The sequence below is a fragment of the Oncorhynchus clarkii genome, chromosome 13 (genome assembly GCF_045791955.1).
Source record: "Oncorhynchus clarkii lewisi isolate Uvic-CL-2024 chromosome 13, UVic_Ocla_1.0, whole genome shotgun sequence".
In the NCBI taxonomy this organism is placed as follows: Eukaryota; Metazoa; Chordata; class Actinopteri; order Salmoniformes; family Salmonidae; genus Oncorhynchus; species Oncorhynchus clarkii.
In genome coordinates, this window is record NC_092159.1 from 17091953 (window position 1) to 17117704 (window position 25752).

Here is a 25752-nt window from a genome sequence, read left to right on the forward strand (position 1 = left end):
GATGATATATAAGACATCAGTTTAGGTTATTTACTGTCATTTATTTCATTACAAAATGATAGTCATTCTATTCCGTCAGGTCAGCATGCTTTCTCATCCATACATACAAAAAGTTCATTTAGTTTAAATGATGCTATTTATACAAAATGGGTCAAAAAGACTAGGTAGAATGACCTCCCACATTCCCAAGTCCATATCATGTGTGACATGTCACCATTTGAAAGCTTTCAAGAAATTAACAAATGTCTTCACCGAATATCCATCAACACTATCCAATAGCAGGGTGTGTATCTGTGTGTGTGTGTATCGAGGCTGTTATGACACTCAGGTCAGGCTTCCCCCTTGAGCACTTTGCCAGTTTGCTTCTTTTCCCACAGTTGCACAACAGCTGTTGGAAAATCCCCAAAACATGATGTGTGTGTGTGTGTGTGTGTCTATCTGGCGGCCTCTGTCCCTTTAGATTCCACGTACTCCAGAGCCTTGTCCTTGACAGCCTGGATGCTCTCTGGCGTGCCGCTCTTCTTCTCATACTCCAGGTAACGCTTGAAGAAGAACTTGATCCTCTTCACCGCCACACTCAGGTGGATCACACGGTCAAACACAGCCCTGAACACAGGAAACAGGATGTTAGACCAGGTCACATGACAGGAAACACCTTGCCACCAATGACGGTGCATTCAGAAATTATTCAGACCCCTCGACTTTTTGTACATTTTGTTACGTTACAGCCTCATTCTAAAATGAAATAAAAATGCCTCAATCTACACACATTACCCGATAATGACAATGTTCGCAAATGTATAAAATAAAAAATGAAATATCACATTTACATAAGTATTCAGACTCTTTACTCAGTACTTTGTTGAACCATCTTTGGCAGCGATTACAGCCTCGAGCCTTCTTGGGTATGATTCTACAAGCTTGGCACACCTTTATTTGGGGAGTATCTCCTCTGAAGATTCTTCTCTGAAGATCCTCTCAAACTCTGTCAGGTTGGCTGGGGAGCGTCACTGCAAAGCTATTTTCAGGTCTCTCCAGAGATGTTCGATCGGGCCCAAGTCCGGGCTCTGGCTGGGCCACTCAAGGACATTCAGAGACTTGTTCCGAAGCCAATCCTGCGTTGTCTTGGCTGTGTGCTAAGGGTTGTTGTCCTGTTGGAAGGTGAACCTTCGCCCCAGTCTGAGGTCCTGAGCGCTCTGGAGCAGGTTCTCATCAAGGTTCTCTCTGTATTTTGCTCCATTCATCTTTCCCTCTATCCTGACTAGTCTCCCAGTCCTTGCCACTGAAAAACATCCCCACAGCATGATGCTGCCACCACCATGCTTCACCATAAGGATGGTCCAGATGTGACGCTTGGCACTCATGCCAAATAGTTAAATCTTGATTTCATCTGACCAGAGAATCTTGTTTCTCGTGGTCAGAGTCTTTAGGTGCCTTTTGGCAAACTCCAAGTGGGTTCCGCCTGGCTACTCTACCATAAAGGCCTGATTGGTGGAGTGCTGCAGAGATGATTGTCCTTCTGGAAGGTTCTCCCATCTCCACAGAGGAACTCTGGAGCTATGTCCTTCCCCAGATCTGTGCCTCGACACAATCCTGTCTCGGAGCTCTATGGACAACTCCTTCAACCTCGTGGCTTAGTTTTTGCTTTGACATGCACTGTCAACTATGGGACCTTATATCGACAGGTGTGTGCCTTTCCAAATCATGTCCAATCAATTGAGTTTACCACAGGTGGACTCCAATCAAGTTGTAGAAACATCTCAAGGATGATCAATGGAAACAGGATGCACCGGAGCTCAATTTCGAGTGTCATAGCAAAGGGTCTGAATACTTATGTAAATAAAGCATTTTTGTTTTTTAGTTTGAATAAATGTGCAAAAAAAAATTCCTAGACTAAAGTTGACCATATTTAATATTTAAACATGTCTCCATAAATGAAATATTACCGGGTTAGCCGGGTCCCAGATGTGTTGGTGCTTTATTGCCAACTCCTATGGTCATTGTCATGCGAAACAGACCTGGGATCAGGCTATTCCAACGTCATTTCGTAAACATAACAAAACTAGTGAGGTGCCGTCGGGCTCACTCACCGGACTTCCTTCTGGGAGCCGTGTTTGACCATGAGGTCTATGAAGACGGACCACAGGTCGGTGCGTTTGGGGTAGCTGGTCAGGATCCTGTCCAACATGGCCTTTCCTCGCTCTACGTCTCCGTAGCGGAACTCCAGCTGGGCAAACTTGGCTATCAGATCCACATCTGAAGAGGACGACGGAGAAGGTGGATGGTTAACATGGAGATACTGTATGTAAGGTGTTAGTACCTTTTTGACTATGACAAAAGGGTACTAACTAAGAGCTGTCAACCTGGACAAATGACTTGGTGAGTAGATCTGTTGAAAGATAAACGGACTGAGTAGAAACAGGACAGGAAAGATTGGCGTAAAGCAATACAGACAAAATTCCACAAGATGGCGCTATTGCCATCTTGTTTATATCAATCCAACCCAGTGTCCAATTGGAGCTAGAGGTCGAATAGGGAATGTGTTGAGGTATGGGGCTCCCAAAAGGTGTGTATGAGTCCTAAAGGCGATAACAGGGGCCTTACTGTCTTTGTTCGGCAGGCTCTTGATGGCCCTCTGTAGCAGGGCGCTGGCCGCGTCACTCTGACCCTGCTGAAGCAGGAAGGTCCCGTAGCTCAGCCACACAGCCTTCTCCTGACGGAACCGCTTCACCATGGTCTTGTACAGACCTTCCGCCTCCTACACACACACACACAGAATTGATGAGAACCTACTCCAAACCGCATCAGTAAAAACAGCGTGCTAGTAGGACCATTCAACAGAAGAAACCTTACAAGAGGCTCAGAAAAAAAAGCTCCCAATACAACATCTAACGTGCTCTAATTCGACACGAGTAAATACGTGAAGTATATCGCTTTTTTCCCATTGAGGAATGTTAGCCGTTGTAATGAATGTTTGTGAGCCCTGGCAGTAAGCTACCTTAGTCTTCTGACACTTGGCGTAGATGTCAGCCAGCTGCTGGTAGACGGGCATGGGTTCACAATACTGCACGGCTCGCTCAAACACCTTCTGAAGACTCTCCTCTGTCCCATACAGGTTCTCCAGGTTCAACAGAGCCACCCACACATTCAGCTTCTCCTGCTCTTCTCTGAGGGAGAATACACACACGTGTTATAGAATACATATGTTACACACCCTTTCCTTCTTCCTTTCACCTCCTTTTTTTGTGATACATCTTTGTAAGAATTATTTGATGACAGACAGGATACAGACATTACACACAATCAACACTAGGGCTTTTAAATTATTATTATTATTTTTTAGAGGTGGTATGACGGTATTTTGTGTTTTTTTGAATAAATAAAAGTTGTAAATGTGCTTTATGAGTAGTGGTTGTGACCCTAGGCTGGAAAGACATACATTCTAAGTGATGGGTCTTTCTACATTCTGATTGTTTAATACTGTTCAATTCAACCAAAACGATGTTTCTACATTTTATGAATTTCTGCATTTCCTGCACTAATTTGAGATCATTTCCATACTGCCAAGTAGGGCTGCACGATACAGGAAAACAATCTAGGCATATTTTTAACCAAATGTTGCAACTGTTGCAAATTTGACTTGCAATTCAGAGCAAAACACTTGGGTGAACTGTTGGAATCATGGAAATAGAATGATTATTCTAATTATATAGCTAGAATATAATAGTGAGCACTTCGAATAGTGTTGTTTGACATGACAACGAATGAAAATGCCAGGGAGGAGTAATTGTGACAGGGTAGGAACCAAAGTGTTGACAAGTGTTTCCCTGGGGACCCTACAATCTTTGGCTACATTGAATGTTTTCTTTAAGCTACTTAATTTAGCTAACATATTCATGTTTTGCGTATTCCTCTCTGATTTAGAAGATACTGTTGATACACGTATTATCAGGCTGTATAGCTGATTACGTTCTCTGACTCAGTACATTTATTAGCTAGCTAGCCAGCTAACTAGGGATTAGCATTAGCGGCAAATAACCCAATTTTCGAAGAAAAGACAAACTAGCCGTTTGCTGATGTAAGAAACACACTAAGTGTCGAAGAACAACAAATGCGCTCCTTGAGTGACAGGAGGCGGGGCTCGGTCTGTGGAAACGGGAATGAAGCGAGAGAGAGAGCAGAGAGATGGCCCAAATAGCGAAGTAAACTATAAAAATGGACGTTACACACAGCGTACCACATTTAACAAACCAAACATTCAAATACCGTTTTAGAAGGTCAAGTAAAAAAAAATACAGTATACTGCCCAGCCCTAATCGACACATTCATATCCCCCCACGCCAACCCACCCACAGGACCCGCTTTCTTCTTCGTGTTGTCCGCCCCCCAGCCCAGCTGCGCTGGTAGAATCCCCCCAGTAGAACTGAGGGTTGCCAGAGCAACAGTGGGGCTGGGCGGGGCAGGTAGACTGCTCTCACACACCAATGACTCAAGCACCTCCAACTGTACAGCCAGAAAGCTGTTGAGGGCCTCCAGGCTGGAGTTGCAGCACTCAGAGAGCGACGACAGCACCAGCACAGGAGAACCCTCCAGAAGTGGATCTAAGGAGCGTGTTATGAACACACACACACACACACACACCTGTCCCCACCACACAACTAACCTGAAGGAGATAGTCTTCAGAGCCCTCTCAGCCACCGCTCTAGCCTGTTCTATCTGTGTGGCCTGCAGGTGGAAGGCCATGAATTGCAGCCAGAGCAGAGAGCTGTCAGGGGAGCCGAGTAGCAGGCGCTCAAAGCTAGCCGCCGTCTGGGGTCGCAGGCCTGGGTCCATCAGCTCCGTCTCCAGCTTGGTCAGGGCCTTCTCGGCCTCCCGCTTCTCTACCTCCTGCACATGGTGAGACTTCTTCTGGGGCTGGGTGGACGAGGGGGATGAAAGCAAGGAAAGAAGAAAATAAAGAAAGGAAAGAAAGGATTTAGAGAGTGGCAGTTAAAGAGAGATAGAGAAAGGTCATACAAGGTCATGAAATCAATATCAGTACTATAAATAATCCAATCCAGAGGTCAGACGTACACCTCCATGAACATTTGAGGCTGTACAGCCATTCTAACCCTCGTAGCAAATGCAAAGCAAACATTCCTTAACTAAGTGATTTCCTTTAGTAGGTGCCACTCATAGTACAACCCCAGCATTACTCCTTACCTTAGTGTGCCACTCATAGTACAACCCCAGCATTACTCGTTACCTTAGTGTTCCCTCGCCGTACAACCCCAGCATTACTCGTTACCTTAGTGTTCCCCTCGCCGTACAACCCCAGCATTACTTGTTACCTTAGTGTTCACCTCGCCTTACAACCACAGCATTACTCGTTACCTTAGTGTTCCCCTCGCTGTCCAACCCCAGCATTACTCGTTACCTTAGTGTTCCCCTCGCCGTACAACCCCAGCATTACTCGTTACCTTAGTGTTCCCCTCGCTGTCCAACCCCAGCATTACTCCTTACCTTAGTGTTCCCCTCGCCGTACAACCCCAGTATTACTCGTTACCTTAGTGTTCACCTCGCCGTACAACCCCAGCATTACTCGTTACCTTAGTGTTCCCCTCGCCGTACAACCCCAGCATTCCTCGTTACCTTAGTGTTCCCCTCGCCGTCCAACCCCAGCATTACTCGTTACCTTAATGTTCACCTCGCCGTCCTCCCCGTCGCTGGAGTCCTCTCCCCCCAGGGCAGCGGACGCTGGTTTCAGGGCGCTCAGCGCTGCATCCCAGGAGAACCCTCCGGTCACCTGCAGTCTGGCCGGCTGCACTGGGACGGGCTTCTCTACCTCCGCAGGCTCACACTTATTTTCCTCCACTTCTTCTCTGAAGTACACCTCCACTCCGCTGTCGCTGTCCTCTCCTTTCCCCTTCTTCGTCTTCTTCTTCTTCGTTGAAACATTTTCTGCGGTTCCCTGCGTTAAGACAGAAGATAAGTGATTATATGGATTAGACATTCCAGTCCCCGGTCAAACTGCTATGGCAATCCATGTTATACAGTGATCAGTGCGTCCTCTATTCTGTTTGGTAGTATTAGTATCAGTGACATCATGGAAGAGGACAGGTTTCCTTTGAAAATAGCTTATTATCTAAATTGTATGACATGTATAATTTAAAAAAAATTAAAAGCACTCACATCTCAGTTATCTTGTGTCATATCACTTTGTTTATTCAAACTAAAAAATGATTAGCTTGTATTTCACCCTCAGCGGGGTCACTAGAAACCAGAAACATCCAGTTTTCAGGGATACAGCGTCTCCAACGTAGCGTCCTTTTCCTCTGGACACTGGATGTGGTGACCCCGCTCAGACGCCTGCTACGTTAGATGACCTTGTATTAACAAAAGGGGGACAAATAGACACCTGCTTGCTCTCCGACTCCGTGCGTTTCCTCTTCTTGGTGGCGTCACGCTTCTCCTTGGCCTCTCCTGTCAGGCGCAGGTGCAGCCCCAGGGATTCTGGGAGCACGTCTGGTTTCCCAGTGTCCTCTTGGAGCAGAGACAGATCCACCAGCCCACTTTCTTTATCGATGCTGCGAGGAACAACACATTCGTGTTAAAAACCAAAATGTAGAAAACTTAAAACTCCTACACATTGGTGCTCTTGTTTGCGCCACAATAACCCTGTGGGTCACAGACATGTTCAATATAACAAATAAATCTAGGTTATTACCCAAAAATATGACTAACAACTTCCTTGTTTTATGGAACACCCCTACTCAAGAATGAGGTGGTCAGGAAGGGCCGACCTATTCTCCTAGCAGTGGTGGTGGGGTTGTACCAAATTATTGTAGGGGGGGGGGGGGTCTTACCTGAGGATCTTGGTGGTGAGCAGTGTGGACTGTGGTACTTTCTTGGCATAGTCTTGGTGGCTAGCCAAAAAGTACTTAGTGGCCTTCTGGAACTGGGCCCTGCCCTTTATGGATCTAGACAAACTGTCAAAAACAAAAAAGCAACATTTTCAATTAGCTATATTACCATAGCAACAGCTTTTATACGTTGGTTTTTCATATTCAGAATTGATCTTCAGGAAAAAGCTGCATGATAATGTCATACCTTCCCAGAACATTGTACATGTATACTAAAGGGACGGTGAATCTGAGATATAATGTCTTAAGTATAATACTGAAGTAATGAACACCTTACATGTATTTTTCCTTCATAGTTTCATATCTTTCCAGGACATTGTAAAGGTACGTCATTTTTTAAATTTTATTAAAAGGGTTGGTTTCTATAAAGGGATAATGGACAATGGATAATGGAGTTACCTAACAAAGACTCCCTGTGCATTGACAGTCCTCACATAGCCTCTGACGATCTGCCCCTCTGACAGGTCATCTAGAGACACAATCTCTGGGTCCTTTACTACTGAGGCCTTCTCTGGGTTCGTCCTGAAAGATCATTCAAATGATTCATTTAGAAAATGCCCTTTTCCAGTGCTCAAAGCGCCCAACATAGATATATGATAGTTAGAATGGACCAGTAGAATAGAGGAGAACGAAGAGAGAGACATGTATAGGGTTGAATAGGGTGTTGATATTGCATTTCCTAATACACTTGAACTCTTTCATTCATTTTGTCCATGAAAACCAAGTCAGATAGGGAATCGTACCTCGAAGAGCGGAGGGACAACTGCCAATTGCTCTTCGCCTCTCCTACAATGCAGCACCTAGAGAAAGAGCACAAAAACAATAACACGTTACTTAGTATAACCTTGAAATAACTTGAAGAATTACATAAATAAAAGACCAGCTTTATAGAGTTAACACTCCAAAACCATTTTAACTTGACTAAACTTCTAGACTGGTCCAGTTAGCCTTTAACCCGGGTTTAAAGTGTGCCACTGACCTGACCAGCTGGTCCAGTTAGCCTTTAACCCGGGTTTAAAGTGTGCCACTGACCTGACCAGCTGGTCCAGTTAGCCTTTAACCCAGGTTTAAAGTGTGCCACTGACCTGACCAGCTGGTCCAGTTAGCCTTTAACCCAGGTTTAAAGTGTGCCACTGACCTGACCAGCTGGTCCAGTTAGCCTTTAACCCAGGTTTAAAAAGTGTGCCACTGACCTGACCAGCTGGTCCAGTTAGCCTTTAACCCAGGTTTAAAGTGTGCCACTGACCTGACCAGCTGGTCCAGTTAACCTTTAACCCAGGTTTAAAGTGTGCCACTGACCTGACCAGCTGGTCCAGTTAGCCTTTAACCCAGGTTTAAAAAGCGTGCCACTGACCTGACCAGCTGGTCCAGTTAGCCTTTAACCCAGGTTTAAAAAGCGTGCCACTGACCTGACCAGCTGGTCCAGTTAGCCTTTAACCCAGGTTTAAAAAGCGTGCCACTGACCTGACCAGCTGGTCCAGTTAGCCTTTAACCCAGGTTTAAAAAGTGTGCCACTGACCTGACCAGCTGGTCCAGTTAACCTTTAACCCCGGGTTTAAAGTGTCCCACTGACCTGACCAGCTGGTCTAGTTAACCTTTGACCCAGGTTTAAAGTGTGCCACTGACCTGACCAGCTGGTCCTTGCTGTACCGCTCCAGAGGTTTTGGCTTATATTTGTCGGCTAGGTCCTCCATGGCAACCGTTCCCATGGCGCTGAACGGCAGCTTCACCAGCAGACCCAGGTTTGGATCTAGCTTCTGCACCAACCCCATGATTACATGGCCCTTCTCCAACTTGTGTACACCTGACAGCGATTGACAACCGACACCACGAGTGAGTAAATGCAACCACAACATAGCGAGAGAGCTGTATATGATGAGTCAACATGTCTGTATTGACAGTTCAAAGTTTAAAAGTTGGTTATACGTTGACATTTCTGTATTGGTGGTTAGCAGGGCCCATTTTCAATGTACTGATGTTTAGAAGGTTCTATGCGATATTCAGTGTACTATTGATGGTTGGAAGGGTCTTATATTCACTGTATTGACGGTCAGAAGAGGGTTGTGTTTCTTGTGTTTATTTTGTGTTCTCACCATTGAGGGACAATGAGAGGCGTGAGGGCTTGGAGGAGCTGACTGTCACCACCTTAGCACTGACCGCCTGGCCCAGCTTGAACAGCTTCTCTGGGTGTTTGGCACCCTGAATAATACAAATTAATGATTTTAGAGAACCTATTAGGGTGAACACAGATCCATACAGTATAAGGGACATCTGAGGGATGACACCATCTCCATTTTACCGTTTTACAAAAATGTCTGGGAATTCCCCATAGCAGGAATGAGAAAAACATTGAGTTAAGTGTATATAAAACATACTTCAGGGTCAGAGGTCATGGCCAGTTGTTCAACAGTTCCAGTTACTGAGGGACCAGTAGTCACTTCTAGACACTTCCTATTTGGAAAGTACTGAGGAAGAAAAACACATTTAACACAACTAGTATTACTACTAAACATGTTTCACACATTCTGTATAACAAGTTACTTAACTTCAATTTACGTTTGTTGAAACTCACCTTTGACACAAAGCAAATGACGTCGTCGCCGACCTGATAACGCCTCAGCTTCTCTTTGGTCTTGACAGGCTTAACATCTGCGTCTTCTTTCAGGTTCCTGTGACCAGAGAGGGAAAGAGTATCTAACAAGAAACCAAAAAGGCAGTATAATAACAGAATACGTTCTTCTAAATGTTCAGAACATTTACCTGGGAAGAAGTGTGAGTTCAGGCATGGAGTACGTGAAGTTGGGATGGGAGAACGGCAAGAACCTAAATAAAAGAAAGACAATATATATTTGCAACTAAAATTACGCAAATATTTCAAGCAGAATACCTGTAATTCAGAAATATCCTTCAAATGATCGAACTATATAACAAAATGTGGCTACTTAAATCTGTTACTATATTGTTATCCTTACCTGTGACTGTTGCCCTCCCGTCCTCCAATGACTCGGGCTGTGACCTCACTTCCTATCTTGAGGAAGGACGTGGGGAATGTTCCCACGCACACCACTTCCTGTATCTCGGACACGTGCACGCACCCCGTGCTCCCGTCCTCTAGCGTCACCAGCACACACGTAGGCTTCACTGTCTTCACCTTCCCCTTGACCACGTCGCCGTAGCGATACATGCCCTTCGACCTCTTGGAGTTGGAGATTAATCTTTTGCTTATGGGCGGTGCGAGTTCCCAGGACACTAGGGGGAGCCCTTCTAGTTCCTCGCAGCTGGATTTGGTGACGGTGATCGTCAGGGTTTTACCGGCGGTCAGTTTCTCAGCGTCGAAGCGGAACGTTTCGTTGAGGTGATTGGTGGTTTGGATGACCGTCAGTTGAGCCGTGTCGCCCAATGAGATGACGGCAAAGTCGCGGTCGGCGTGATGCACAGTGGCAGTGTGCGTGGACCCTGCCTCCACCTATAAGGACACAGGTAATAAACTATCAAGATTTAAAGGCTTTTCAAAGTGTTAAAGATTGTTTAGTCCAAAAGGGTGCAGGGAGTTTCAACTTGAGGGAGAATACAGATCTATTGCATTGAATGTTTAAAAAAAAATGTTTCACCAAATGAACCACTATTGACTTCTCAGCCACCCAACCACTCATAAAGAAGCTTCATGTAGTCCCAAATGAAACTAGCTATAGTAGGGCAGTGTTCCAAACGCACTATATAGGAACTAGGGTGTCACTTGAGATGCAGCCAAGTACTCACCGCTTTCCTCTTGCCGGTCAGTTTAGCCAAGAGGGACACGTAGACTTCAGAGGTCACGAGGTCAACGTGGAGGATTACCGGCATGCACTCCTGTCCCATCGCCAACTTACCTGAAACATTACACACATTTAGTTTACATTATACCTATGATGTAACAGTCAAAACGTGTCACACTCAAAAGATTCCTCATGTGTCTGGTAGAAGGGTAAACAAAGCTCTATTATTGGGTTCATCGCGATGACTAAGGTGTAACAGTCAAAAGATTCCCCATATTATGTCTGGTAAAAGTTCCACTGGGTACAGGGTCAATTCCATTTAAATTCAGTCAATGCAGGAGCTACAATTGTAATTTCAATTGACTTCCTGAATTGAAAGAGGATTGAGCCCAACCCTGATTGGACATATAGTGAATACTCACCAGGCGCATGGTCCTTGGTGGCCAGTACGGTGGCTGCGCTGAGTTCGTCTGACTTGAAGGTGACACTCCCGTCCTCCCTCACCTCGTCTACGCTCATCTTCATCCTCTGGCCTATGGTCACCGCAGACAGCTGCTTGAGTAGGTCAGAGTCACCTGTCAGAGACAGAGGATGAACAAGAAAATAGAGAGAGAGTTAAAGGTAACTCTTAGCATAATCATTTTGATCAATTTAAATGTATTGGAATAGCACTTTTGAACCTACTAGGAAAAGGGAACTTTAGCAAACGGAAGAAAACTAATAGTTCCTAGAACAGTTGACAACAACGTTACAACTCCACCCACGTACCTCTGCTGGCCATCATCTCCATCACCGCCTTCCTCTCCTGCAGGCCTCGGATCAGCCTGGCCTGGCCGTCTCTCTCAGGGGAGGGGACCTCTGACACCTTGAGACTGACCAGGAACCTGTGCTTCTCCTCGTCCAAGTTGGTCACCTTGGCAACCACCGTATGGCCCAGCTGGAAGTGAGCCGCGGTGTCGCCGACGAACTTGTCACTCATGGCCTAGAGGAGAAAGAGTATGTCAATATAAATTATTCTATACTAATGGCTTTTAGACAATGTTATTGATGATTTGAAGGAGAAAGGAGACGTGAGCTGCATAAATTCTAATAAGAGAGGAATCCTGAAAAAAAAAATCTGTTCCGATTGTGTTTCTTTGGTTGAACATATGACTGAGCTTCAGATCCTTGTGGATCTTTGTCAGGGTGATTATACCTTTTCAACAAACTGCATAATATATTCTTAGCTAACTCCCATTGACCCCTACTAACTCCCATTGACCCCTACTAACTCCCATTGACCCCTACTAACTCCCATTGACCCCTACTAACTCCCATTGACCCCTACTAACTCCCATTGACCCCTACTAACTCCCATTGACCCCTACTAACTCCCATTGACCCCTACTAACTCCCATTGACCCCTACTAACTCCCATTGACCCCTACTAACTCCCATTGACCCCTACTAACTCTAAGTAAATTCCAATTTACTCCCACTAACTCCAATTGACTGTGGCTAACTCCCACAGGTAACTCCTTCCCTACCAACTCACCGCTTTAGGGGCCAGGCCAACCAGGCCATAGGGGAACTCCACAAACACTCCATAGGGCATGATGTTATTGACCCAGCCAATCAGCTGCACCCCAACTGTGATGTCAGAGAACTCCTTAGCCACCACGCCCCCCTCCTCCAGGAATGACTTCAGAGTGGGCTTTTTAGTCAGGGTCTTGAGACAGGCAGGGTTAAGGGAAAGAGGTACTGTGTAGTCGTACTACAGCAAAAAGTGGTTACGATGTCTTTTAGTAAAAGGTAGTCGTTTCCTTGGTATAGCCACTACATTCTAAACACAACCACGACAGCCAACCACAATGGTGAGACGAACACAGCATTCAGCCACACTGATGAGCGTTCTGTTATGTTTTGGGCTGTGTGTCTGAAATCAATGTGTGAAGGTAAGTGAGCGATCTGAAGTTCAAAAGTATGAAAAGGATACAATAGTCTGTTTCTTCTTGCTGAGGCAGACAATGTTGGAGATGATGTCACCCTCTTGCAGCCCCTCCCACAGCAGTAGACAGTTGGACACGTGGTCGGAGAGGTGGATCATGGGTAGCAAGGCGGGGATCTCCTCTGGCAGAATGGACACCTCCAGACCGGTAAGGAATTTACTCACCACCTTAACCTCCACTTTCTAAAACAAACAAAAAAAGACAAAAAAGCAGAATACAAAGATCAGTTTAGACTCCAAGCCAACAGCGGAGATGAACCTAACACATTTAACAACTGCATAGAACATGCAACTATATAAAAGAGAGACCATCTTTTAAATTTTTTAAAAACAAATTCAGAAATGATTATATGTGTTAACAATATGAAAGGACGTGCTGCCATTTTCTTACCTTCCCAACCTCAAAGTCAAACTTGGGTTTAGGCGGTCCCTCAGTATCTCCTCCTGCCACTGCCTTGAAGGAAAGAAGGAGCTTCTCCTTCTTCACGTCACAGTTCAGCACTTTAGCCTTCACCACCTGAACATAACAGAGAACCAAGGTAGCCATTAAGACTGCGTTTAGAAAGGCAGCCCAATTCTGATATTTTTTTCCCACTAATTGGTATTTTAACAATTAACACCAGACCTTTCCACATCAGATCTTTTTTTTTGTTGATGTGATTGGTCCAAAGACCAATTAGTGAAAAAGAGATCAGAATTGGGCTGTCTGTCTAAACTAAGACTTCCCTGTTTTGATACAGAAGTTTAAAACAGAACCTTTTCTGACACCGGCAACACAAACTGGTGGAAGAACTTCAGTTAAACTTTTATGTGTCAAAGTTCAATAACTATCAGTAGGCTACTTCAAAGTTATTCAAGAGGACAATTAGCCTATATCGTAAGTAGAACAGAAAAACAACAACAAATCTACAACGCATAAGAATTATCAAGATACAGAAAAGTTCCAGGCAGCCATTTTGTTTCCCCTCACCTGTCCGACATAGAACACGTTCTCAGGAACTATCACTGGCTCCGTGCTGAGCTCGTTGGGGGGCACCAGCCCCTTGACTTTGCCGTAGAAACAGACGATGCAGCCAAAGTCCTTGACACAGACGATGAACCCGTGGGAGACGTGACCGCGGCGGGCATCTTCGTAGGTCAGGAACGGGGGGAGGGAGGAATCTATCAGGGCCCTTTTCCTGGTTAGGGTCAGCTTCTTTGCCCGTGGGTCCACCGACAACACCTGAGACAGAGGGATGGAGGGAAACCGTTTTAAACTAAGAAATTAAACAGCAAACCAGATAAGCAAGCACAGAGTACGTTAAAACCTCTTAAGGATCTCTACAGACTGGTGTTCCACCCGCGGGACGGTTGAGCTAATGTGCGCTAACGTGGTTAGCATGAAGTTGTAAGTAACAAGACCATTTCCCAGGACATAAACATATCTGATATTGGCAGAAAGCTTAAATTCTTGTTAATCTAACTGCACTGTCCAATTTACAGTAGCTGTTACAGTGAAAGAATACCATACTATCGTTTGAGGAGCGTGCACAGTTATGAACTTGAAAAGTTATTAATAAACCAATTAGGCACATTTGGGCAGTCTTGATACAACATTTTGAACAGAAATACAATGCTTCATTGGATCAATGTAAAACTTTGCACATTCACCACTGCCACCTAGTGGCCAAAATCTAAATTGCGCCTGGGCTGGAATAATACATTATAGAATTTCTCTTGCACTTCAAAGATGATGGTACAAAAAAAAACACAAAAAAACGCATGTTTTTTTCTTTGTATTATCTTTTACCAGATCTAATGTGTTATATTCTCCTACATTCATTTCACATTTTCACAAACTTCAAGTATTTCCTTTGAAATGGTGCAAAGAATATACATATCGTTACAAGACAATTTTTAATCTACTTATTAGGTAGATTAACCTACACCTAATATTTGCTAAAGAGAAGAGAATTATGAGTAGGTGTTTATTTCATCAATGATTGGTTCCCCAAGGTTAAAGGTCACCACAGTTGACCCTTTCTAAAGGTGAGCGGTTACACAGTACTACTGACCCGGCACTTGATGATCATGCCCACTGCGTACTGCTTCTCTGGGTTCTTGAGGATGATGTCAGAGAGGTGTGTCCGGGGAACCAGGCCTCTGATATAGTCGGTCACCTTCACCATCATGCCATGGTTCTGGAGGGACGTCACCGTGCCCTGGGAGAGAGGGAGGACAAACTGGGTTAAAACACACGCCACTAGGAATGCAGAATTCCAAGGTTGGAAGGTTCCTGGAATCAGGAGCAAATCATCCAGAATCCCCCAACCTGGATTTCTAGAAAACCTAGGAAAGTTACCAGAGTTTTGGCACCCTACACACACACACACACACACTTTAAATGGGCAATTTTTTTTGAAGACCTTTCAGAGGTGTTGTGCGAGAGAGAGAGACAAACTAAAAATATAAAATATCTTACCTGAACAATCTGTCCAGGTTGGATGTCATGGTATCTTCTGAAGAACGGGGCATCAACGATGCTCCTATAGGAGAGACAGCAAGGTTACAAGCTGGTACAAACATACGTCCTTTCCAAGCTGGAACAAACATACGTCCTTTCCAAGCTGGAACAAACATACGTCCTTTCCAAGCTGGAACAAACATACGTCCTTTCCAAGCTGGAACAAACATACGTCCTTTCCAAGCTGGAACAAACATACGTCCTTTCCAAGCTGGAACAAACATACGTCCTTTCCAAGCTGGAACAAACATACGTCCTTTCCAAGCTGGAACAAACATACGTCCTTTCCAAGCTGGAACAAACATACGTCCTTTCCAAGCTGGAACAAACATACATCCTTTCCAAGCTGGAACAAACATACGTCCTTTCCAAGCTGGAACAAACATACGTCCTTTCCAAGCTGGTACAAACATACGTCCTTTCCAAGCTGGAACAAACATACGTCCTTTCCAAGCTGGTACAAACATACGTCCTTTCCAAGCTGGAACAAACATACGTCCTTTCCAAGCTGGAACAAACATACGTCCTTTCCAAGCTGGAACAAACATACGTCCTTTACAAGCTGGAACAAACATACGTAATTTCCAAGCTGGAACAAACATACGTCCTTTCCAAGCTGGTACAAACATACGTCCTTTCCAAGCTGGAACAAACATACGTCCTTTCCAAGCTGGAACAAACATACGTCCTTTCCAAGCTGGAACAAACATACGTCCTTTCCAAGCTGGAACAAACATACGTCCTTTCCGAGCTGGAACAAACATACGTCCTTTCCGAGCTGGAACAAACATACGTCCTTTCCGAGCTGGAACAAACATACGTCCTTTCCGAGCTGGAACAAACATACGTCCTTTCCGAGCTGGAACAAACATACGTCCTTTCCGAGCTGGAACAAACATACGTCCTTTCCGAGCTGGAACAAACATACGTCCTTTCCGAGCTGGAACAAACATACGTCCTTTCCGAGCTGGAACAAACATACGTCCTTTCCGAGCTGGAACAAACATACGTCCTTTCCGAGCTGGAACAAACATACGTCCTTTCCGAGCTGGTACAAACATACGTCCTTTCCGAGCTGGTACAAACATACGTCCTTTCCGAGCTGGAACAAACATACGTCCTTTCCGAGCTGGAACAAACATACGTCCTTTCCGAGCTGGAACAAACATACGTCCTTTACAAGCTGGAACAAACATTCGTCCTTTACAAGCTGGAACAAACATACGTCCTTTACAAGCTGGAACAAACATACGTAATTTCCAAGCTGGAACAAACATACGTCCTTTCCGAGCTGGAACAAACATACGTCCTTTCCGAGCTGGAACAAACATACGTCCTTTCCGAGCTGGAACAAACATACGTCCTTTCCGAGCTGGAACAAACATACGTCCTTTCCGAGCTGGAACAAACATACGTCCTTTCCAAGCTGGAACAAACATACGTCCTTTCCAAGCTGGAACAAACATACGGAACAAACATACGTCCTTTCCAAGCTGGAACAAACATACGTCCTTTCCAAGCTGGAACAAACATACGTCCTTTCCAAGCTGGAACAAACATACGTCCTTTCCAAGCTGGAACAAACATACGTCCTTTCCAAGCTGGAACAAACATACGTCCTTTCCAAGCTGGAACAAACATACGTCCTTTCCAAGCTGGAACAAACATACGTCCTTTCCAAGCTGGAACAAACATACGTCCTTTCCAAGCTGGAACAAACATACGTCCTTTCCAAGCTGGAACAAACATACGTCCTTTCCAAGCTGGAACAAACATACGTCCTTTCCAAGCTGGAACAAACATACGTCCTTTCCAAGCTGGAACAAACATACGTCCTTTCCAAGCTGGAACAAACATACGTCCTTTCCAAGCTGGAACAAACATACGTCCTTTACAAGCTGGAACAAACATACGTCCTTTCCAAGCTGGAACAAACATACGTCCTTTCCAAGCTGGAACAAACATACGTCCTTTCCAAGCTGGAACAAACATACGTCCTTTCTAAGCTGGAACAAACATACGTCCTTTCCAAGCTGGAACAAACATACGTCCTTTCCAAGCTGGAACAAACATACGTCATTTCCAAGCTGGAACAAACATACGTCATTTCCAAGCTGGAACAAACATACGTCCTTTCCAAGTTGGAACAAACATACGTCCTTTCCAAGCTGGAACAAACATACGTCATTTCCAAGTTGGAACAAACATACGTCCTTTCCAAGCTGGAACAAACATACGTAATTTCCAAGCTGGAACAAACATACGTCCTTTCCAAGTTGGAACAAACATACGTCCTTTCCAAGCTGGAACAAACATACGTCATTTCCAAGTTGGAACAAACATACGTCCTTTCCAAGCTGGAACAAACATACGTCCTTTCCAAGCTGGAACAAACATACGTCCTTTCCAGATGTATTGAATGGAATTGAAAACGTCACACACATTTGCAACAGGGCTTTCACGCACACACACTATTCAAAGTCGGGTTCGTGTCCCCTAGTGGGGTTGCTTGGGAATTGTAGTTGGGTCACCCGAAACAGACAATTAAGAATACAGATTATTGTATGGGACAATACACAAACGTTTGAGAAAGATAACTTGAAAAATACTATGTTATTGAATTAATGTATTTATTGTTTCCGCACTTACTGACGCAGGCTGACCAGGTGCACCTGCTCCATGGGGCTGAAGTCCATGATCCTACAGGTGTGTTCAGGCTTGGCCATGACACGGTTCAGGTTGAACGCCTCCATGGGCTCCTTCATGTGGTTCCTCTGGAGACAGGAGAAACGGACAGATCAAATCAAACCACTGCCACTAGGCCAGTCACAGACCACATTAGTCCACTTTCACTGGGCCAGGTCAAAGCAGCCATGGGTTTGAGGGTTTGCATTGTTTTTAATGTTGGGTTGTCACATGATCCAAGGGGCATGGGCTCACCATTATGTTCTCACCTTCGCAATATTCTCTACAACACTGTATTTGTCCTATAGTGGCTAGTCCTTAGCATTTTGGCAGTAGTAAGGTGCTCTACCAGGTCTGCAAAGAGGGGCTTGGCTATAGTTAGTATAGTACACCAACAATATGGTCTACCAACAATAGGAACTAACATGTACGAAGACCCGAGTTGGTACTTAAACTCACACACTTAAACTTTATGATCCTTCACAAAGAGGGCAACAGATGCTACTGAGCCAGATGTCTATGTGTCAGGGGAGAAGCTCCAGGTGGTATCCGATTTTAAGTACCTTGGCATCATACTTGATTCCAACCTCTCTTTTAAAAAGCATGTGAAAAAAGTAATTCAAATAACCAAATTCAACCTAGCTAATTTCCGATTTATACGAAATTGTTTGACTACAGAGGTAGCAAAACTGTACTTCAAAACTATGATACTCCCCCACTTAACATACTGCTTGACTAGTTGGGCCCAAGCTTGCTGTACAACATTAAAACCTATTCAGTCTGTCTACAAACAGGCTCTCAAAGTGCTTGATAGGAAGCCCAATAGCCATCATCATTGTCACATTCTTAGAAAGCATGAGCTCTTGAGTTGGGAAAATCTTGTGCAATACACTGACGCATGTCTTGTATTCAAGATCCTTAATGGCCTGGCTCCCCCTCCACTCAATATTTTTGTTAAACAGAAAATCCAGACATATGGCAGCAGATCCACAAGGTCTGCCATGAGAGGTGACTGTATAGTTCCCCTAAGGAAAAGCATCTTTAGTAAATCTGCATTCTCTGTGAGAGCTTCCCATGTCTGGAATACACTGCCATCAGACACACATAACTGCACCACATATCACACTTTCACAAAATGCTTGAAGACATGGCTAAAGGTCAATCAGATTTGTGAACATGGTCCCTAGCTGTGTGTTGCCGCTTTCCATGTTGTCTGTTGTCTGTAGCTTGTGAGGTGTGGAAACACTTTGTTGCTTTTATGAATTTTGTCTTGCTGCTTTTTGTTTTATGTTGCTCTGTCTGTATGCTACGTCTTGCTTGTCCTATGTTGCTCTGTATGCTATGTCTTGCTTGTCCTAATGTTGCTATGTCTTGCTTGTTCTATGTTGCTATTGTCTATATTGTAATTGTTTTTAATAACCTGCCCAGGGACTGCGGTTGAAAATTAGCCGGCTGGCTAAAACCGGCACTTTTACTGAAACGTTGATTAATGTGCACTGTCCCTGTAAAAATAAAAATAAACTCAAACTCAAACAAGACGCAACGCAGGTATGGTCTAACAACACGGACTCACATGTACAAACACCACAGTCTGGTCAGGCAGCTCCAGCATGGCTCCAGACAGGTGATGGAGAGCGGTCATCTTGCAGCCATGCGCCACCTCCCCTATCCTCTCAGTGGCCACCAGGTCCACGTCGCCCCCTGGCTGCAGCAGGTGGCTGCGCAGGGACAGGCCCACCAGCCGGGTGGACGGCTCCACATAAAGGACGCAGGCCTTCACCTGGGAGAGAAAGGGGTAAGAGGTCAAAGGTCAATAAAGGTCAACTGAATGTAATGTCTAAACAAGATTACAGTCATAATTGGCCAATTTGAAATTCTCATGAATTGCTTGTTTTTGTTTTGCTACTCGAGGTAGAAATAAGTACAACTCCTGCATCTACGATTACTGTTGAAAAACTCGCTTTCATACGATGCAAAGTCCGACATTCTATACCATTCTGTCTCATCCAACTGTGTGACAGACTGATTGGCAATAGCCTAATAGACTGTAAATTCTTACGTTGTCTCCCTCGTTGAATGTGGAGGCCTGTTCTGGTTCCAGGTGCATAAAGTCCACCAGGCCGGTGAAGGAGGAGAGGAACTCCAGAATCAGACCATGTAGGGTCACCTAGAACCACAGTGTCAACCACAATGAAACAGGACATCAACAGATTATTGACTTTAAAAAAAAAAAGAGACCTCTCAGATATACTAAATTGCAAGTTCTCTAGTTGCTATAAATATTACAAAAAGTGTATACATCAAGCAACAAGAGACATTTACCAACAATACTAAGCCATGAAACGGTGCAATTGTTCATTTATAATCATAGGTGTAAGCCAACACTTCTCTGTGCTTAGACTTAGAATACTAATATGTATAAGATTGTTGTTAGAATACAGTATTCAGTCAATGTACCTTTTTGATCTGCGCCTTGACCAGTAGGCCAGGCAGCAGGCTGGTAAGGGTCCAGCCGTGCGCTGTGTCTGCAACGGCCTGGGCCACCGCCGTGGGGCTGATGGACAGACGGACCACACGCTCATCGTTCTTCACCTCCTCCAACAGAGAAGTCACATACTGGCCCACCTTCAGCTCTGCAACACCAGGGTTGTTGTGTTCGTTAGGCATCAAACGGAAGAAAACAGACTGAAACAGGAAGGGGCTACCTGGACTTGTCCCATAAGAAATTCTCATTTATATTTTCCGTTGCAAAACATTTAAAAGCTATTCAATTGCGAGCCACAATGAACATGACCCAGAAAAGTCACATTCAACACAGTTAAAACTTCTTTGGGATAGGGGGCAGCATTTTCCCTTTTGGATGAATAGTAAACTGCCTCCTACTCAGTCCCAGATGCTAATATATGCATATTATAATTAGTATTTGATAGAAAACACTCTGAAGTTTCTAAAACTGTTTGAATGATATCTGTGAGTATAACAGAACTCATATGGCAGGCAAAAGCCTGAGAAAAAATCCAAACATGAAGTGAGAAATCTGAGGTTTGTAGTTTTTGAACTCAGCCCCTATCGAATACACAGTGGGATATGGGTGATTTTGCACTTCCTAAGGCTTCCACTAGATGTCAACCATCGTTGGAACGTTGTTTCAGGCTTCTACTGTGAAGGGGGGCCGAATGAGAGGGGATTGAGTCAGAGGTCTGGCAGCAGCCTCGATCTCAGTCACGCACATTCACATGAGTTAGCTCTCGTTCTATTGCTTTTCTACATTATTGAACATTTAGGACAAAAACATCCTAATGAGTGATTCTATACTTAGTTTGACAAGTTTTTACGACCTGTAATATAACTTCTTGAACTTTTCGTCCGTCGTTCGGCTGGACCTCAACGAGCGTTTTGGATTTGTTTACCATACGCCCTAACAAAATAAGCTATTTGTACATAAATTATTAACTTTATCGAACAAATCAAACATTTATTGTGGAACTGGGATTCCTGGGAGTGCATTCTGATGAAGATCATCAAAGGTAAGTGAATATTTATAATGCTATTTCTGACTAATGTTGACTGAGCAACATGGCGGATATTTCATTTGGCTGGTTTGGGCTCTGAGCGCCGTACTCAGATTATGCTTTTTCCGTAAAGTTTTTCTGAAATCTGACACAGCGGATGCATTAAGGAGAAGTGTATCTAAAGTTCCATGCATAACACTTGAATTTTCATCAACATTTATCATGAGTATTTCTGTGAATTGATGTGACTCTCTGCAAAATCACTGCATGTTTTAGAACTACTGAACATAACACACCAATGTAAAATTTGATTTTTGGATATAAATATGCACGTTATCGAACAAAACATACATGTATTGTGTAACATGAAGTCCTATGAGTTTCATCTGATGAAGATCATCAAAGGTTAGTGATTAATTTTATCTATATTTGTGCTTTTTGTGACTTCTCTCTTTGGCTGGAAAAATGGCTGGGTTTTTCTGTGACTTGGTGGTGACCTAACATAATAGTTTGTGGAGCTTTCGCTGTAAAGCATTTTTTTTAAATCAGACACTGTGGTTGGATTAACGAGAATTGTATCTTTAAAATGGTGCCTAATACTTGTATGTTTGAGAAATTTGATTTATGAGATTTCTGTTGATTTGTATTTGGCGCCCTGCAATTTCATTGGCTGTTGGCGAGGGGTTCCGCCAGTCCTAGACTAACAGCGTGACATTGAATGGTATGTGTACTATATTTGATGTGAAAGGGGACTCTTTAGATACCTTTCGGACTATTCGTTTTGTCTTTGGCTGCCTGCTTGGGCAGGAAGGCCTTGGTTCCCTTGATGCCGAGGTCAACCAGGTAGCCGTGATCCTCAATACTCTCCACACAACCACTCAGGATCTGAAACAAAAACGTGACACATCCGTCTAAGCCTAAAGCATGACCTCAAAACATAAACAGGATATCACAACTTTTCTTTATTTTTCTAGCTCTTCTTAGACAAATGCCTCTATGTCTTCAACTGAAGAGACACTGCTCTGGGGAACTGAACCCAGAGACACAAAACATGACTGACTCAGTGACCCCCCAAGACAGACTGTGCTCCGTTCCGACTCGTCATCGTATCATCACTGAAGAGGATATCACAGGCCCAGATCCTGTTTTTAATTTGTACTATATCACGTATACTGTAGGTGTTGACTCACCAAGCCAGCCTTCAGAAAGCCAGTACTCAAGCCCTTGTTGACCTCTTTGGGGTTGATTGACAGCTGAATGCTGACCGATCCTCCTTTGGCAGTGTCCAACCTGGCTACCACACACCTGACCAGCATGCCCGGGGAGAAGAGACTGGCGAGTGAGAAGATCTCCTGGAAAGAAAGAGCAAAGTGGATCCATTAGGATGCGTTGTTCACACATCATTCGTACAGCATCAGGCATTTTCTTCTGAACCCCTTAAGGTCGGGAGCTCCACGGTGCATCAAGCAAAAAATGTAATAATTAAAGCTGTATACGTTTAAAAAAAACTCAGAGCACAGTTCTTCTAAATATTGTATAATATGAGGATAAGACCTCTCAGGCCGTGTGTAGACTACAGTTAATTAAGTTTTGTATTCTGATCAAGGAGTTTTGATCATGCAACTACACTACATTTAAATATGTCTACAGTGTCCGGATTTCCTTTCCCGCACTATAATCAAATGTCAGTAAGCATTCTGCTAATGGTGGCATAGGCAAAAGATGATAATAGCACAAGAACTTGATGGCAGTAGTAAAATACTGTAACTAGTCAACTAGCCCCTGTAGCTAGCCAGCAAGCTCGGAAAGCTAAAGAGGTTAGCAGAAACATCTCTGTAACTCTAGCCAAACAAAATTGTGTTTTTCAAAATATTAGCCAGCTGGATTACATTTATGAAGCCAGCAAACACATTCCTCACACACAAAGAACATATTTTCCCCACAACAGTATAATGAAAAGATGGCTCTCGCTCCCAAAAAACAAGTTTCTAAAGACTTGCCGTTGGAATGTTGATGACGTCGCCCACTAAATACGCTTTCAGTGGCCTGATTGCGTCCAGACTCAGGAGAAGTCCGCACACAATGCGTCCCTGAGGTGATCAGCCTTATATGAACCCAACGAGACTTTTGTGCGCCTAGAACTGTCTTTTAAGTGATTATCATATTCTGATAGCAGAAGTAGCATCTATGTGTCAAGTGTAGACATGCCCTTAGAACTGCCTTATTAGACATCTCAGAAACTAGTGCATAGCCTTTTACCTATATAAGGCAGAACAATCCCCTCGGTAGGAGTTACATGAAATGTGTTACCTCTGAAGAAGCAGAGTCCAGGTGGTCACTCAGTATCTTGGTGTACGAGTCCGAGATATTGGAAATGTTCAGGTATCCCAGAAGGCCGCTGGGCAGGTTAATCGTCACCTCTAAATCTGCCACCTCCTTCACACAGCCCAGCAGTAGGGTACCCACCTTCAGGCTCTGGGGGTAAAAAAAAATAAAAAATAAAAAAACAGGATTGTGTTCATTAGTAAACAACCAGAAGAAAATGTACCGAAACAGAGGGACTCCCTGAACTTGTCCAATAAGAAACACTTTTTTTTTTACCCCTTTCCCTGTTACACAACCTTTAAAGAAAAAATTGCAACATTGTGCCCTTATGAGCATGACCCAGGTTCAGATCACATTCAAAGGGTGTGCAAAGGAAATGAGATGGCAGAGAAATATAAAATGTAAAAAAGTATGTTGTTGATTGAACTTACTTTTAACTGTAGGATATCTACAGAGGTTGTTGTATTGAGCTTCAGAGCCTCCTCTTTGCTCGTCCTTTGCCTCTTAGCTTTCTTCAAGGCATCCCCTTTCTGTCCCTTCCTTTTCTTGGATTCCTCTGCTGTATGTGTCTGAAAGAGCCAACCACAATAGTATCTTTACTGACGGACAGAATACTGTTTGAGATGCACATTTGAGCTTATCTCTGGTCCAGGGCGTCAGTAGGTTGCATTGTCGCCAGAGTGTCAGTCGGCTGCACTGTCGCGAACGAATCTCTGGACCAGAGCTAATTAGAGCTAAACCACAACAAGGTTCGTATATCACATTGATGATCGACTAGACTCATTTTTTTTTTGTTATACCTCGAACAGATTGTCCACTTCTGTATGCCTTCTCACAGGTTCTGCTTTACTTTCAGTGGTCTGCTTGGTTTTACCTCCGCGAGGGAAGTCCTCCTCCGTTGATGCCATGGTTGTTTACTGATTTAAAGGTCTACAGAGACAAAATACACAGTGAATGTTATCAATCAGAGAGGAAAGGGGGTGATAAGGGTTCTTTTAGAACACATGCCAGTGGTGGAAAAAGCACACCATTTTCATACTTGAGTAAAAGTAAAGATAGCTTTAAAGAAATTAACTCAAGTAAAAGTTAGTCACCCTGTAAAATACGACTTGAGTAAAAGTCTAAAAGTATTGGGTGTCAAATGTACTTAAGTATCAAACATAGAAGTATACATAAAAATAAAAAAAATGCTTATATTAAGCAAACCAGACGACACGATGTTCTTGTTTTTATTAGGATAGCCATGGGCACAGTTCAACACTCAGACAAAATTTACAATCGAAGCATTTGTGTTTAGTGAGTCTGCCAGATCTGAGGCAGTAAGGATTACCAGGGATGTTCTCTTGATAAGTGCGTGAATTGGACAATTGTCCGGTCGTGCTAAGCATTCAAAATGTAACGAGTACTTTTGGGTGTCAGGGAAAATGTATGGGGTAAAACGTACATTATTTTCTTTAGAAATGTAGTCAAAAATATGAATACTAAAGTAAAGTACAGATACCCCAAAAAACGACTTAAGTACTACTTAAAAGTATTTTTACACCACTGCACATGTCAAGCAATGTATGATTGTACAGTTTCATATATCTACTATTTCTAATACACCTATGATAAAGCTTTTGATTGTGAACACTTTGGCATTGCTACATCCACATTGAATGTATTATTTACCTTCTGCTTTACAAAATACTTAGCTAGAATCTTGATGGCTTGCTACATCCCCACTAGCACATCCCAAAACATCAGCAGCATTGCTAACCTTAGCTAGTAAGCTACAGTCCATTAGCATGCAAGCTATACGTACCAGACAATCGGTTAAAACACAAAAATACAACAATCAATACGTGCCAAGGTTTTCCTCGATTCTACATGTTTATAAAAATGTAACATCTACCAGCAAACTCTACCTTTTTTTTTAAATATCCAGTTCAGAAGTTGGTATGCAAACTCACATGTGTGGATCAGAAGCACACCATGTTTTCAAACCGGAAACGAACTTCAGTGGGCGTTTCCCTAATTGTCCATTCACGTCCATCTTTAGAGTGATTGACGTTTCAACAAACCTATCACTGTCCAATTTTAC

General features: G+C 43.7%; 1 protein-coding gene and 2 non-coding genes across 5 annotated transcripts; all 3 read right to left on the minus strand.

Annotated features, from left to right (window-relative positions):
• Positions 1-20: 20 nt before the first annotated feature.
• On the minus strand, positions 21-25662 carry LOC139424519 (protein RRP5 homolog). 3 transcript variants are annotated; one of them, XM_071176444.1, is made up of 35 exons: positions 25622-25662; positions 24470-24599; positions 24101-24238; positions 23655-23819; positions 22535-22696; positions 22109-22229; positions 20290-20465; positions 19892-19999; positions 19406-19612; positions 17797-17921; positions 15106-15169; positions 14699-14845; positions 13615-13866; positions 13036-13161; positions 12633-12827; positions 12192-12365; positions 11426-11639; positions 11080-11232; positions 10662-10771; positions 9875-10368; positions 9663-9725; positions 9475-9571; positions 9278-9367; positions 8996-9101; positions 8529-8706; positions 7646-7702; positions 7302-7424; positions 6846-6968; positions 6398-6566; positions 5675-5950; positions 4664-4914; positions 2999-3167; positions 2605-2758; positions 2091-2256; positions 21-606 (listed from the first exon to the last, which is right to left on the minus strand). In XM_071176444.1, exons 2-35 carry the CDS (start codon positions 24575-24577, stop codon positions 435-437), a joined length of 5433 nt encoding a protein of 1810 aa, XP_071032545.1. In that variant the 5' UTR covers positions 24578-24599; positions 25622-25662; the 3' UTR covers positions 21-434. The 3 variants fall into 3 exon arrangements, with proteins under 3 accessions (XP_071032545.1, XP_071032544.1, XP_071032546.1); XM_071176443.1 differs by having other exon boundaries at positions 25577-25659; XM_071176445.1 differs by having other exon boundaries at positions 25474-25659.
• LOC139365363 (small nucleolar RNA SNORA53) lies at positions 4375-4615 on the minus strand. Its single transcript, XR_011626648.1, has one exon. It is a non-coding gene; the product is annotated as a small nucleolar RNA SNORA53 (small nucleolar RNA).
• On the minus strand, positions 22320-22465 carry LOC139365325 (small nucleolar RNA SNORD15). The gene has a single exon (XR_011626612.1). It is a non-coding gene; the product is annotated as a small nucleolar RNA SNORD15 (small nucleolar RNA).
• Positions 25663-25752: the final 90 nt, after the last annotated feature.